The sequence below is a fragment of the Alligator mississippiensis genome, chromosome 16 (assembly GCF_030867095.1).
Source record: "Alligator mississippiensis isolate rAllMis1 chromosome 16, rAllMis1, whole genome shotgun sequence".
In the NCBI taxonomy this organism is placed as follows: domain Eukaryota; kingdom Metazoa; phylum Chordata; order Crocodylia; family Alligatoridae; genus Alligator; species Alligator mississippiensis.
In genome coordinates this window covers 1,080,909-1,095,184 of record NC_081839.1, presented here as the reverse complement: position 1 = coordinate 1,095,184, position 14,276 = coordinate 1,080,909, and the positions used below count along the sequence as shown (strand labels likewise).

The 14,276-nt window shown below is 63.7% G+C and overlaps 2 protein-coding genes across 3 annotated transcripts; one reads left to right on the top strand and one right to left on the bottom strand.

Annotated features, from left to right (window-relative positions):
* Positions 1 to 159: 159 nt before the first annotated feature.
* KXD1 (KxDL motif containing 1) lies at positions 160 to 4,216 on the bottom strand. The gene is made up of 5 exons (XM_014607050.3): positions 3,899 to 4,216; positions 3,672 to 3,784; positions 2,917 to 3,069; positions 1,802 to 1,848; positions 160 to 1,409 (listed from the first exon to the last, which is right to left on the bottom strand). The coding sequence occupies exons 1-5, from the start codon at positions 4,199 to 4,201 to the stop codon at positions 1,174 to 1,176; spliced, it is 852 nt and encodes a 283-aa protein (XP_014462536.2). The 5' UTR covers positions 4,202 to 4,216; the 3' UTR covers positions 160 to 1,173.
* Positions 4,217 to 4,366: 150 nt separating this feature from the next.
* Positions 4,367 to 13,412, top strand: FKBP8 (FKBP prolyl isomerase 8). Of its 2 annotated transcripts, none has more exons than XM_006271020.4 (9): positions 4,367 to 4,460; positions 5,183 to 5,497; positions 5,621 to 5,790; positions 6,243 to 6,331; positions 6,882 to 7,099; positions 7,704 to 7,876; positions 8,029 to 8,106; positions 11,475 to 11,612; positions 12,071 to 13,412. In XM_006271020.4, the coding sequence occupies exons 1-9, from the start codon at positions 4,382 to 4,384 to the stop codon at positions 12,155 to 12,157; spliced, it is 1,347 nt and encodes a 448-aa protein (XP_006271082.4). In that variant the 5' UTR covers positions 4,367 to 4,381; the 3' UTR covers positions 12,158 to 13,412. The 2 variants fall into 2 exon arrangements, with proteins under 2 accessions (XP_006271082.4, XP_019341692.2); XM_019486147.2 differs by lacking the exon at positions 4,367 to 4,460 and adding an exon at positions 4,543 to 4,857.
* The last annotated feature ends 864 nt before the right edge of the window (positions 13,413 to 14,276 follow it).

Sequence of the window (14,276 nt, the reverse complement as noted above, 5' to 3'; positions counted from 1 at the left end):
GTGCCGGCACACACGGGTTTTGCCAACTAGCGATGGAAGTTGGACACAGGATTATTCTTGACTTGTGTGAAAGACCTTCCCGGGAGTGTAAGGGGGGGCCTAGCCCTAACCCTTTTACTACAGGAGCTCCTGAATCATGCATTAGTAGCGAGGCCAAGACAGGGTGCGGATGGATCGTTTATTGAGGGATTCACGCGGGCAGGCTATTTTCTCCACTGTTGTACAAAAATATTTGCTTTCAAGTCTCCCCGGGGCCAGAGGAGCCCTTCCCCCGCACCCCTGGGCCACGCGCAGGTTGTGCTGTGGGCACGGACGGGGGCAACACCAGGGACACACACGAGAGGCAGACATGCCCAGACAGCCCCTGTGCGAGCAGGGGCACACAGGGCAGGGACGCGAATACAAAGCGCTCGGAGCCTTGCGGTGACACGCGGGGAGCGTGAGCTGCAGCCGTGGCCTGGTCAGAGCCTGCCGGCTGCCCGGTCTCTGCTAAGCAGCGCACGTGCGGTTAGGAAAGCGGCCCTCGCGCAGCAATGGGGCAGCAGAGCACCAGGGTGAGGAGCCAGGCTCCAGGCAGCGGCTGAACACGCACAGGGCTACAGGAATCACTGGCGTGGGGCTTGCACTTGCCCCATCCTCGGGGCCATTTTGCTACCAGAAAGGAGAGTATTTCCCCAGGACGGAAGCAGCTCTTGCTTCCCGTGCGTACCCCCCCTGCCCGCTACAGCAGAGCGCCGTACCAGGCCAGCAGGAGGGCTGCCAGGTTCACATGCACTGCAAGTTAGAGAGGCTGAGATGGGTGAGAAACAGTAAATTCTGTAAGAAAAGGACACACGCAGAAGCTGTTGAGAGCACAAGACCCCCGTTTCCAAGGAACTAAACATCCCAACCCGCCCACTGGGGCTCCTGCTCTCTCCTGAACACGCAAATGCGAACAGATAAAGGCATTTCAATCCATTTACTCGCCCACCCCAGGGAGGCTTGGGGTTTGCGATAGATGACGGCAGGTAGAAAGACAGAGAGGGACCTTCCTCCGCTGGACCTTCGCTTCCCCTCCCCAGAAATTAAATGGTCAAGGAAACACACAAATATAGATACAGGCCAGGAAGTCCACGGGTTGTGCTGCACAGTTCGGGCGGCTGATCGGGTTTGTGCCATACATTCCCGATACCCTTAGTCCAGGTCATGGGCCGTTTCGTCGTCTGTGAGACTCTGTCCATTGACGGCTGGTGAATCATACTGGCCTTGCGACAAATCCTCAAAATCCTGACTCATGGTTGGAGAAATAATGTCGGGGCTTGTGTCACAGGACCCTGTGCTCTGCTCAGAGGTAGCAATTGTCGTTGCTGTGCTTTTGGGAATAGGATCGAAATCATCATCATCTTCTAGAATTGGAGATTCGTGAATATCTGAAAGAAGAGACAAGTTCTGTACTTCTGCTGCTCACGCCACCTGGAAGGAGTGGGCAGCTTCCCCGTATTATTGCCCCATGTGCCGCTCATGTTAACCCAGAGTAAGTGGCAGTCCAGCAAAAGCACAAATTTCACATTTGAGATCCTTTGGCTGCTTTGCAACCCCCTCCCCCAGGTCCCAACCCCCATCTTTCCTGGGTGTCACAGAGGCATCCAACAAGAAAACTAGAGACTCCAGCTGGAGGCAGATGCTGGCACAAGCCTGCATCCCTCTTCGCTTCTTGCTCTGAAACCCTGAGATTCGAGCGTGGCAGGTCACGTTTTTTCAGACTCCTCAATTTGCGAGGAAACCAACAACGGTGCAAGTCAAACAACAAGGAGACACTCACTGCTGAAAGCCTCTGGGTATTGTTTAGCTAACTTCCCTTTCAGTGTCCTGTAAAAAAAGGGAGAGAGAGAGAGACAGAGAGACGCGTTTAAACGATGCACCGCACATGCACTAGCCAATCAGCAGCTGCATTCAGCCCAACCAGCTTTGAACTTGCCCTTTTTTAAATGAAACCTTAAAGCAGATGAAGGTAAAATACCCTCGTGCAGCAATGTTCAGCCTGCAGCACAAACACAAACCATTAACACCAGCCGGTAACAAGCTCTGGGCCCCGCTTTAAGAAAGCGAGGCACAAAGTGTCACCACCTTGGTTAAATCTCCTTTCACCAGGTGTTCCCCACGGGGAAGCTCGTGTTTGCAGCAGCTTTTCGTTAAGCTCTGCAGCAAGTGCTAAGGGAGGCCAAAGTCCTTCCCTCCCTCCTTCCCCCGGGAAGGGCACCGCTGCAGGGCTGAGAGGTCTCGCGTGACCACTCAGGGACGTCCATCAGGACTCCCCACGCTGCTTGTCCCACTTCAGGCCTTTAGCCGTTGTGCATGTTCCATTTCTCAACCTACCCGTTGTAAATCAGCAAAACCAGCACAGCTTTACAGAACTGCAGCAGCCTCGTGACACCACCACCTTAGCAAAGATGAGGCTTTCCCCAGAGTAAAAGTCTGGAGGCTTTCGAGTGACCCGTATTGCTTCTCTAGACCTTTCAACCAAAGCCCTCAAATCCCTCTGCACACAATCAAGCCTCACAACTCCTCCGAGGTGGGTCTCGACCGTCCTCATTGTACGCAAGGACCAAGAGGTGAAGTACCTGGATCCGTCACGCAAAGACCCTGACTATTGGGAGTAGCAGCACAATCCCCGCTGCGCCCTTCCCTCCCCCTCCGAGTTCTTGTCTGGCAAAGCAGAGACGCTGCGCGTCCCTGTCGGTGCGACCCTCCCGAGCTCCCCCGCACCGCGGAGGGGCACCGGGACCGAGACATTCCCGTCTCCTTTGAGACGCCGCGTCCCAACGACCTGCTTGGGGCGGGGGAGCGTGGCAGGGCTCCCTCGCAGTTCTACCCCAGCCCCCCGCCGGAGGCACTGCACCCCCACGCAGCCCCCCGGCCCTCGAAACGGGACCCCACCTGATTCTCCGGAAGATGCTATCTAGATCTTTCTTCATCTCCACCAGCGTCCTGGTGTGATGCAGGAATCGCTCGTTCATCTGCTGCATGCGAACATTGGACAGGTTATTAAAGTTGAGCAGCATCTCATTGGTTTTCTCAAATCGATCCAGCCTAGTTTGGGGAGAAGGAGACACGCAGAATTTGTCCACACGTTCTCAGAGACGAAACGCGGCTAGACCAGGCTCTCCGCGTTTAGCTCCACACAGCCCCCCAAGCAAAGCAAGAAAGCAACGGTCCGTCCCGTCCTCGAACCGGCGCTGAAACTCTGACGGCTGCGTTTCTGCCTGACGAGCCACGTACACGGGTTCGTGCCCCAAGAAACCATCGTTGCTCTCGGTCTGCAGGTCTCAGAACGAGATCGCAGCCCAAACTAGCTTCTAGCGAGGGGGGAAGTTACCAGAAAAATGGGAAAAAAAACCAGAAGAAGTAAGAAGGGGGAGAAACAAAGGCCGGAGACAAGCCAGCGTAACGAGGCGAGGCAGACACCTAAAGTCCTGATTTTGCCCTACAGCGACGGGGGCGAGTCACGGCCCCGCCGAGCGCTGCCCTGCTTGTCCCCCGCCGCCTCCCGCCCTCCCCGCCCGGGGCTGCCTCCGCCCGCCCGGACTGAACGAGGCCTCGAAGGTGCGTCCTCGGGGCGCGGGGCGGGCGCTGCCCCGGCGGGGGCTCCTACCTCCCTGGAGCAGGCAGGGGCGCCCCCCCCCGGCACTCACATGTTCTTCTGGGCCAGGATGATGGCGTTGACGTCCTCCGCGTTCACCATGCTGAGCACCCGGCTGCAGAACACGTCGGAGGCCGTGGGCTCCATCGCCCCGTCGGCGGCCGCCTGGGGACACGCGGGGGGCCGGGGAGGCGTCACGGGGCAGCCCCCCACGGCAAAGCACCCGCCCCTTTGCCCCCCCCCAACCCGGGCCTTGCCCCTCCCCTCCTGCGGGCGCACCTGTCCAGCCCCGCGGCCTTCACATGGCGGCGCCCGGCACGGGGGTAGCTCGTGGGGGCCCGGGGCTGGAGCCGCACTTCCGGGATCAGGGGTCACGCCTGCGTGACCTCGGACGTCAGCGCGCCGCGCCACGCCGCACGGGGCCGCCCCTGCAGGCGGCGCTCTAGCCCGCGGTCCTCCCGACTCGCGTCCCCCGCGGGGGCGTGGCGGAAGGTAGCGAGACACCACCAGGAGGCGGGGCTTCACGCGTGTCCAGCGCCGCGGGGCGTGGGCGGCCGCGGGTTGGGGGGGGGAGGGGGGCATTAAAGCGGCATAGAGACGTGGAACAACGAATCATGGGGTGGGGGGGCGTGGGGTCCTCTCGCGGCTCCGGAACCAGCTGGGTCTCGCACCTGTTGCTGCCCCATGAGCGGCGACGGCCCCTTTAAGGCGGCTCCACCCACCCACCCCCCCTTCCCTCGTGACAGTGTCCCCCGCCCGCCAATGGCAGCCGCGCTCTGGGATCAGCTGAGCCAATGGGAGGAGAAGGGGGCGGGGCCCGAGCAGCTGACTGCCGGGACCGGTGGGTGCTGGGGGTCGCGGCGCACGTGGCCGGGGGAGGGGCTGCGGGCCGGGGCCGGGGCCGGGGGCGCTGGCAGGGGACCCCCTCCCCCCACGGGAACCTGCCCCAGAAGCGCCCGGGGGCCGGGGCTGCCCCGGGGGGGCCCAGCCAGGTCGGGGAGGGGGGTGCAGGGGAGCCCCCCCCCTGCCACCGGTCCCTCCCAAACCGGTCTGCTGCTTGCTCACGCCCCCCTTCCCGCCGCCTGCCCCGCGGGGGTCTCCTGCCCGGCAGCTGCATGGCGCCTTCCCGTTGCGCCGCATCGCAGCCTAAGCCGGAGCGGCGAGGGGTCCGGGCCTGGCGGGAGCTGCTCGTGCGCAGCTGGTGCCCGGCACGTTTTCCTTCTCGTGCTGCCGGGGCGGTGCGTGTGCCCCGTCGGACGCTGCCGGGCTCGGAGCCTCCTGGCTGTGGGGCGGGGGGTCGCTGGTCGCAGCCGGGGGGTCTCGACGGGTCCCCGAGCCTGGAGCGACGCTGCCTGCGCCAGCGCTTGGTGGAGTCGCTTCAACCTCCCAGTCGCTCGTGTTGCAATCGCGGCCCGCGCCGCTCCGGTCCGCGCTGCAGACTGAGAGGCAGCCAGGCGGGCTGAGAGCCGCGTGCCCTTGCTGCAGCCTGGCTCCGAACTCCAAGTTCTTCCCATCCCGCGCCTCGCTCCGACCTAACCCAACTCTCTCCTCCTGCCTCCCCAGGTCGCTCGTGCCGCGCAGCCATGGCTTCCGGAGGGGAGGAGCCGGCCAGCAGCCCCCTGGACTGGGCGGACGCCAGCCTGGACTGCTGCTCCCCCGACCAGGCCGAGGCCGGCGCCGCCATGCTGGACAGCAGGGAGGACTTCGAGGTGCTAGATGACGACGAGGAGGACCTGAGTGAACTCCCCCCTTTGGAAGATGTCGGGAAAGGGAAGGCGCCACCCGGCAAGGAGGGCGTCCAGGCCTCGGGGCCAGAGCCTGCTGGGGAGGGGGCGGGCGAGGAGCCACCGGCAGCTGAGGAGTGGCTGGACGTCTTGGGTGAGTGCCTTGTAGTGTGGGGCTCGCTCCTGAGCGAGGGTGTGAATGTGCGGGGATCAGGTGAGGGCAGGCGAGTGGCACGGGCATCTCGCTCACCCTCTCCTGCCTCCCCTCCGTGCCCAGGGAACGGCCTGCTCAAGAAGAAGACCCTGGTGCCCGGCCGGGGCATGGAGAGCCGGCCGAGCAAAGGCCAGGTCGTGACCGTGCGGCTCAGGGTGATGCTGGAGGATGGCAGCGTGGTGGAGGAGGACCCTGGCCTCACCTTCACCCTGGGAGACTGCGACGTCCTGCAGGTGAGCGCGGTGCCCTGCACGGAGCCTGGGGACGGCGCAGAGAGGGGTCTGCCGGGCAGGGCCTGGCCCAGGTGTCGGCGGCTCCCACCGCCCGGTTTGCTGCCATGGGAACACTGGAGCCCGTCCGCTGCCACGTCCAGTCTAATTGCCCACTGCCCCGACGCCTGGTGCTTCCTGCCCCGCAGCGCCCCTTGCCCTCCGCTGCTCCTGCTAAGAGAAGGGCTGCTGATGAAGGGACGTGAGGGCTCACACTCCCATTGCCGTCATGCCCTGTGCTGGGCTGTGGGGTCCCTCGTTTGTTGGCTGTCCCTGCAGTCTGGGAGCTGGGCCCTGAGCATGTCTTGGACCCCACTGCTTCTCAGCCTTCCCACCCCCACCATGGCTTCCCCCTGGGGCCTTCTGCTCCTGACGGGGCAGTGCCCCCCTAACCTCTCCCCTCTCGGCTCCTGCAGGCGCTAGACCTGTGCACACAGCTTTTGGAGATGGGAGAGACGGCCTTGATCACGTCTGATGCAAAGTACTGCTATGGCCCCCAGGGCAGGTGAGCACAGGGGCTGGCCGGGCCCTTCGTCCCTGCGGGGGCCTCGGGGTGGCGGGGCCAGGTGTGGCCCTGGATACCTGCATAGCTGCTGCGAGGAGGGATCTCCCCAGGGGCCTGTGGAGCGAGCGGCTGGTCTTGGTCTGTCCCGATTAGCCCCCTTGGCAGCTGGCCCAGGTGTGTGTGTGTGTGTGTGTGTGTGTGTGTGTGTGTGTGTGTGTGTGTCACGGGCCCGGCACTGCTTCACCTTTGTGGGGTGAGGTTTCTGCAGGCCGGCAGCACGGCAGAGCTGAGGGAGGCCTGCCTGCCGTGCTCCCGGTTCCATCGTGTGTCCAGAGGCACCGGTCTCCAGAGCTGTACAGTGACGCTAATGCCACGTGGCTCGTGCGTGGGCAGCTGCACGCGAGCGATACCAGGCGGAGGGCGGCTGTGCTTGAGACTGAGCTGCCGAATGGGCCTGAGTGGCCCGGGGGGTCTGCAGCCCCAGCTCGGCCTGCCTTGCCCTGCCCCGCGTTGCACAAGCGGCGTCAGCGTATCCCTTCCCTCCGTGCAGGAGCCCTGGCATCCCGCCCAACACCGCCCTCACTCTGGAGGTGGAGCTGCTGGCCGTGCAGGACGCCCCTGACCTGGAGCTGCTCGGCGGGAAGGCCAAGATCGACCTGGCCAACTGCAAGCGGGAGCGCGGGAACTTCTACTACCAGCAGGCCGACTACGTGCTGGCCATTAACTCCTATGACATTGCCCTCAGGGTCATCGGCTCCAGCTCCAAAGGTGCCTGCCTGCTCCGACTCGCTGCCTCCCACCTTGGTGGGGACGGCAGAGGCTTGCTAGGGGGCTTTGCTTGGTGGCGGTGGGCTCAGCTGCGGCCCCAGTGAGTTCTGCCTGCACCGTCCCCAGCCTGTTTCCAGGCTCCAGCGCTCTGGCCCTCTAGCTACAGACACGGCGAGGCACGCTGCTGAGGCATCTTCTTCTCAGGGCAGTCTCGTGCTAGGGTCCTTGCCTTCCCCTGCATCATGCTCTCCCTTCTTTCCAGTCCCTCTAAAGCCCAGGAGTTGCTCCCCAGCTCGCGGGTGTCACCGCCTGTCCCTGCGGCCTGGTCCCTGTGGCCACCTCGTACTGATGGGAAGTTTGTCCTCTGCCGAGTGAGGCTTCTCAGGCTCCTGTCCACCTGCGCCAGGCCAGGCAGCCTCCCAGCAGCTCCCCAGGGAAACCCGTGCAGTCCTTGCTGGGTGCAGATGGGCTCTGCTGTGGTGTACGAAGCAGGCTGCCCGGTGGTGACCGGTCCCCCTGGTGCTCAAGCCACGCTGGGAAGCAGCTGTACTCTCTGCAACCAGTGCCTCTGCCCGAGTGTAACTGGGCTCCATACTCTTTGCAGTCAACTTCAGCCCTGAGGAGGAGGCCGAGTTGCTGGAGGTGAAGGTGAAATGCCTCAACAACCTGGCAGCCTCTCAGCTCAAGTTGGACCATTACGAGGCCGCTCTGAAATCTTGCACCTTGGTCCTGGAGCACCAGCCGGAGAACATCAAGGCACTTTTCCGAAAGGGAAAGGTGAGGGTGGGTTGGGGCAGGGTGCTCTCAGGGTCTCGGCAGGCTGCTTCCCTCCTGCCTGGGCCTTCAGTGCCAGTACCCCGGGTGCAGCCGTCTGTGATAAGGCTAGGGGCAGCTCAGAGCTCCTCTGTGAACTGTGCCTCCTTCCCCAGGTCCTGGCACAGCAGGGCGAGTACAGCCAGGCCATCCCCATCCTGAAGGCAGCGCTGAAGCTGGAGCCATCCAACAAGGTGGGTGTCTGTCCTGTTGCCAACTGAGGCTGGGCTGCGTGGCCATAGCAGGGCTGGGAATGAGAGACGCTGCCGGGATCTGCCTCCGGGGCTGTTGCTGCCAGGAGCCTCAAGGCTCGTGCAGGGCGTCGCGGCTCTGCTCCTGTGAGACCCGTGTACCTGCTCGCTGGGGGCTCCTCGTTCTTGCTTGTTAGCTCCCCAGTGCGCCCTTCCTGCCTCGGGGTGCTGTGGAGCTCTGCATGTGGGGCTCTCTGGGGGTCAGCGCCTAGCCATCCTCCTGGGTCTCCTCGCTGCAGTCCTGAGACTCCTCTTCCCTCCTTCGCTGCTCCCCGCAGGGCTCTCTGCCAGCTCTGGGCTTTGTGAAAAATCACCCTACGCTTGTGGTCCGAGCCCCTGCAGCTTCCACCAGGTCCCCCAGTGTCCTGGGCCACGGCAGGAACCAGCCCTGGCATGCACACATCCAGACACACGTGGGTCAGAGCTGCGTGTTGCTCTGGGCATGGGCTCCTCTCCTCTGTGGGAGTTTCCATTGCTTTATTTATTGGCGTTTCACTGCAGCCTATGCCTGACTCCACCTTCCCATAGTACCTGAAGGCCAAAATCAGGATGGGGCCCTGCCTCACCCGGTGCTGAACACACATGGTGGGTGAGCAGCCCCTTCCCTGTGGAGCATGCACTGTTGTGGCATGTGCCAGGCTCAGGAGCAGGCATGTTGGTAACTTGAGTTAGTGTGCCAGGTCCTCTGTCTTGAGCCGCTGGCTCGGACCAAGCAACGTGCGGTCTCGTCTTCCTGGGGTTTTAGCTCACGTTAGCCAGCTCAGGAGCTCGTCTTTATGTAGGAGAGATGAGATGAAAGAGCAGTTGTGCTGGTTGGAGGGGGCAGACCAGCAGTTGAGCACATGGGATGTGAGCAGGGGTGGAAGCCAGCGCTCCCCGCACACTGCGTGTGAGCAGGGACTGCTCAGGGATCTCGTCCCTTTTAATGTGCTTGGAAAGGAAATGACCCAAATGTAGGACGCTGCCACGACCAGTAGAACAAGCAGAGCAAAGTGCTGGCTGCGAGGCTGCCAGGGAAGCAGCTGCGATGATCTGGCAGGCGCAGTGACAGAGTTCATGATTTGGTCGTGTACGAGATTACAGCCGGTGGAAAACAGCAGTCTACTCACGTAGCTTCGCCCTTCTGGCCCAGAGTAGACTTTGGCTCCCGGGGCTGCCGGTCGGGAACCTGCTGCCTGTTGCAAAACAAGTCAATAATGCTGACGCTCGGACTCGGTCCTGCGCAAGCTGGGCGGGATGCCGGTGCCCCGTGGCCCCTGCATGGACAGAGACTGCTCTGGCCGTGGACCTGCAGCTCGCACAAAGCCATTGGGCATCAGGGCTGCTTTTAGCCGAATGGGCCCGGTGGAAGCAGCGCTCCCCGGACCGGCCTGCCCTGGCTTGTCGCCGTCCAGGCTGCCCCCACGATGCGCCCCACAACGTGGCTCAGTTGGCTCCCCCTTCTCACCGGAGCAGCCGGCTTATGTGTGTTCCCCCAGAACCAAAATCTATTCCCGTGAAACAAAAGTGAAAACTTCCGTTTGAAGAGAAGCCCCTTTCCTGTCCCTCTGTGAGACCCCGAAAGTGAACCCCCCCTTCTCTTCCCAGGCCCTGACAGAGGAAATCTGGCAGGAAGGGGGGAGGGGAGGGTCTGCCATGGTGCACAGTGGAGGAGCGGAGGGGCGGCCAGGGTCTGCCCCGCTGCACCCGCCGTTTTTGGGGGGAGTTGGAGGCACCTTTACCTGCGAGCCACTGAGCCTCGCAGCAGCCAGTGCGCCTGCCCGGAGCAGCCCGGCCCCCAGCAGATGGCGCCGCGCCACCGCCAGAGCCCGGGGCCGGGGCCAAGGATCGGGACGCCTGCCAGGACGCTCGTGTCCTTCCCGCTCGGGCTCCTCCGGGCCTGCGCCTGCTCTGACGTGGGCTCTGGGAACCAGAGAGCGGCTGCTGGGAAGGATCTGGGGCCCTGGCCCGGAGCCCGGTGGGGTGCGTGCCAGATGCCACGGCCTCGAGGGCAGGGCTGAGGGGGGACTTCTTGCAGCACGGGGTCCTTCACGGGGCGTGCTGGTGCAAGAGCTGGGTGCAACTGGCACCCGGAGTGACGTTCCCAGCTGTGCCGGGGCTGGCCTGCCCCTCGGGGAGCCTGGCGGCTTTTACGTTTGCTTCTGGGCACTCAGTGACCTGTTCTGGGGGAGCAGATCTCAGTCCGTGTTCTTGGGCCCTGGTGAGCGACCACGGCTGCTAGGCAAGCGCAGGAGGTGCTGGGGAGCGCGGCAGGGCTGAGAGGTCCTGCTGGAGTCCAGCTTCACACTGGCTTCCAGGTCTGCCTGCTCTGCTGCATGGGCAAAAACTTCTTCCTAGTCTTACCACCCCCCAGAGGAGCCCTCTCTGGGTGGCGAGGTTGCTGCCGGGCTCCGCTTCCTGTGAGCTGGATCTTGCCAAGCTTGGTCTCCCGAGGTCAGGCCCTTCCTGTCGTGCTCGGAAAGGCGAGAATCTGAGCTCGGTCAAACCCTGTTCAGAGCTGCTCTGTGCTTTGGGGCACGGGAGGCCTATCGTGCCCGCTGGCAGCATATGTGTGGCAGTGGAGGAAAGGGGATTAAACCCAGCCTGGGCCTCGGTGCAGAGAGGCAAACCTCGGGCTGTTGGGCAGGAGAGTGAGGCTTGGCGCAGCCGGCTCTGCTCGTCGGTCGGGCCGAGCACCTACGGAGCCGGCTGCCAGGAGCTCAGGCCCAGGCGTGACTTCGGTCTCGTGGCGTAAGGTGTGCCGTGCCGACTGCGGCTCCGCCCTGGGAGAGGCTGGAAGCTGCAGGGCTTGTGCTGCCCAGCACGTCCTTGGAGCCCATCCTGTGTCCTGCCCTTGCTGGAGAGGAGATGCCGGCCCTGCTGGAGTCCCTTGTGCTCTGGAAGGCCGTGCCCTGGCCGGCAGCCCCAGCCAGGCAGGACATGTAGCTGCTTCCTGGGTGCTCAGAGGGACCCGGGGTTGGAGGGGTCTGGCGAGTTCTCGCAGATGCAGGCTGGCCTGGGATAGGGTCGAGGTGCTGGAGGAGGGATCCAGGCAGGCCGGGACTGGGACTGGTGTGATCCCTGCTGGAGGCGGCCTGGCCGGCAGGGGCAAATAGGCTCTGTCCCCGCCATCTCCTGCCCCAGCGATGAGCAGTAGTGAGCGTGTCGGAGCTGCATCGTGCAGCACCCACAAAACCCAGGGTGGCCGGGGCAGTCCCCAGCCCGGCTGGCAGCGAGCTCTGCTCTGCCGGGAGCTCCTCTCTGTTTGGAGACGGGCTGGGCCAGGGAGAGGGGACCGGTCATTCCAGTCATGTGCACGCTCTTGTTCCCAGACAATCCATGCAGAGGTCTCCAAGCTGGTGAAGAAGCACGCAGACCAGAAGACTGTGGAGACGGAGATGTACAGGAAGATGCTGGGGAATCCCAGCCCTGGCAGCACCCCTGTTAAATGCAAAGACAAGTCACCCTGGGTGAGTGGCAGGGGTGTGCGGACACGGGGAGGGGAGGACACGTGGCATCTCCTCCATGGTCTGGCAGGTGGTAGCTCACCGCGGTCCCACTCCTTTGTGCCTGGGGTGCAGTGTCCAGGTGCATACGGGCATCCTCTTCGCGTGCCTGCTGGAGCGCTCCTGCCTCACCGGGGAAAAGCAGAGCTGCTGCTTTGCTTCTGGTGGCAGTGCCAGCTGGAGAGATCAGGTCTCTGATCAGAGTGGTTGCCTGTGCTGGGATCCTCCATTGGACAGGCAGAGGAGTTCTGGCCATGCTGTCTCGGCCGCAGCTTGGGAGTGGGGTTGCTAGTCCCAAGAGCAGCCTGGGACCGGCCCCTCGTGCTCCCCACCTCCTGGATCAGGCCTCTGTGCTGGGCCAGGATGTGCTGACAAGGGCTCCATGTCTGGCCGTGCTCATCGGCACTTTCATTCCCCTCCAGTCGATTCCCTGGAAGTGGCTCTTTGGCGCAACAGCTGTGGCGCTGGGTGGTGTGGCCTTGTCGGTTGTCATCGCTGCCAGGAACTGATGCCAGTCCGTGAGAGGCCTGGGGAGCGGCTGCGCCAGGACCTGCACTGGGCCTGGCAAGGTGAGCTCAGCTTGGTGCAGCGCTCCCTCCCCATGCACTGCCAAAATGACAATGATGACGACGACGACTTCTCTCTGCTGGAGGTGATCGGTGCCCCTGGTGACAGATCCAGCACTCACCCCTGCCCCCTCCTCACACCCGCAGTCGCTCTGCTAGGATGGGAAGCCCTGGCTTATACCTGTACATAGAGGATGAGAGCCCCAAGTTGCTGCCCAGTCTGGGCACCAAGGCCCTGCCCCAGTTGTGGCTGCCAGGGGTGCTCTGCAGCAGGAGAGGGTGCGGGAGGCTCCCCTGCACGGGGCTGTTGTGACCCCCGTCCCTGCAGCACCCGGTGGCAGTAGAGCAGCCCATGTGACCCAGTTCGTGCCACCCGCCATGGTGTCCTCGCCAGGCAAGGAGCAGCACCTGTGTGCTCGGTGCAGCTCTTTGTGGCCCCGGCAGAAGGAGCAGGGCTGGGAGGGAAAGAGCTCAGGCCAGCCCTGCATGTGTGGGCTGGGGTCCCTGCCCTGCCCTGCCCTGCCCTGCCCTGCACTGGGGGGCTTCTCCGAGCGCCCCGGCCCATGGATGCAGCTGGTTGTTGCCACGTCGAGCAGCGGAGCGAGCCCGGCCTCGGCTGCCTGCCCCAGCACTGCTAGCGCTGGCCGTTCTGCTGCGCGGCTCCCCCCGTAGCGGACTGTAGCACGCTGCTTGATGCTGAGCCCCGCTTCCTGCACAGGGGGTCCTCAGCACCCGCCCTGGATTTGCCTGCTCCCAGAGCGGTGCAGGAGCCGTGAGCCTCCTGGGGCTCTCCAGGAGGGCTGCCTGCATGGGCACACCGCTGGCCCATGCCCCCCACTTCAGCGTGCTGGGGTCATGGGAGCCGCAGCTCAGAGCTGTCCCGTGCCCATGATGCCTGGTGGCAGTCAGAGAGAGGTGGCAGGAACGACCCAGGAGGGGAAGGCCTACGTGTCCCCACTTCCACCTCCTCCTGGCAGCGTCCTAGGCTCGGCCTCCCGGCAGTCCCCCTGCCCGGGGCGTGTGGGGCGTTCTCTTCCGCCGTGCAGCTCTCTGGCCAGCTCGGTTCCTGCACCTGCATTTCCCAGCTGCTCTGTCTCTGTGCTGTGCCCCAGGGCCCAGCTGCTGTCTGTGGGCACGGCCCTGCCCTCTCTCCTGACCTCGCTGTGAAACCCCCAAATAAAGGACAGGTCTCACTGCATCTCCTGTGCCCAGGGCCTCTTGATTTCCAGCATCATGCAGCAGGGGCCACAGGGGTGGTGGATTCCTGAAGCCACCCCAGTTTGCTGGTCTGTGTTGCACTGGGTGCAGTGGAGGCTCCTCTATCCTGCCCAACAGTGTCTCATGTGCCTGGGGGACCCTTGCACGCCAGTTGTTTGTGGCACAGAGCCGGTGCGTGTCCCTGACTAGCCTTGCCCAGCAGCAGTGCTGGCAGCAAGGGGTTGCTCTTAATGTCCCTTTGAGCTCCCTTGACGCTGCACGTCAGCCCCAGAGATTGCTCCCTGCCCCCACGGCTGCCTGCCTGGAAGTGCGAGGGGAATTCCTCGTTGCTCATCCTCCAGCTGCCTGCAGCTGGACAGAGCTCCAGGCCTGGCCCCACGCCGCTTCGTATGCGGAGCCTGGCGCTTGGATGTGTGCTCGCCCTCGGAGCTGCCCTGCAGCGGCTCTTTAAGTGAGGCCAAGTACAGGGGTCGCCGGACCGGCCTGCGATGGACCGCAAGCGTGGGAGCCAAGCAGCAGCTACTCCGTTTGGCCAAGCAAAGGGCCAGCCGGTGGCGGGGTTGGGGCCAGTCCAGCCTCTCCCGTCTAGGCCAGCGCTGGGGGAGGCCGGGGGCTGGAAGAGGATGCTCTGAAGCCAGCAGCCCACATCTCCCTGTTCACCCAGGGATGTGACCACGGGCTGCTGGAGAGCTCGGTCCTGTGCGGAAGCTCGTTCCAGCCCCCAGGGCCCCTGGAACAGCTCCTAAAGACACAAGTCCAGCCGCGAGTGACTTAAAAGCCAGCCTGCATCTCTGTTGACCCAGCTGCCCGGAGCACCTGGCAGCTCCCGTGTGTTGTTTACCTG

Excerpts from the sequence above, each read along its gene's own strand:
- KXD1 (XM_014607050.3), bottom strand. The coding sequence starts at position 4,201 with ATGCCCCCCTCCCCCCCCCAACCCGCGGCCGCCCACGCCCCGCGGCGC. Across the intron at positions 1,849-2,916 it reads AGCATCTTCCGGAGAATCAG|GACACTGAAAGGGAAGTTAG; the intron begins GTGGGGTCCCGT and ends CTTTTTTTACAG. Across the intron at positions 1,410-1,801 it reads ATACCCAGAGGCTTTCAGCA|ATATTCACGAATCTCCAATT; the intron begins GTGAGTGTCTCC and ends CTCTTCTTTCAG.
- FKBP8 (XM_006271020.4), top strand. The coding sequence starts at position 4,382 with ATGGCAGCCGCGCTCTGGGATCAGCTGAGCCAATGGGAGGAGAAGGGG. Across the intron at positions 4,461-5,182 it reads GCAGCTGACTGCCGGGACCG|GTCGCTCGTGCCGCGCAGCC; the intron begins GTGGGTGCTGGG and ends CTGCCTCCCCAG. Across the intron at positions 5,791-6,242 it reads GAGACTGCGACGTCCTGCAG|GCGCTAGACCTGTGCACACA; the intron begins GTGAGCGCGGTG and ends CGGCTCCTGCAG.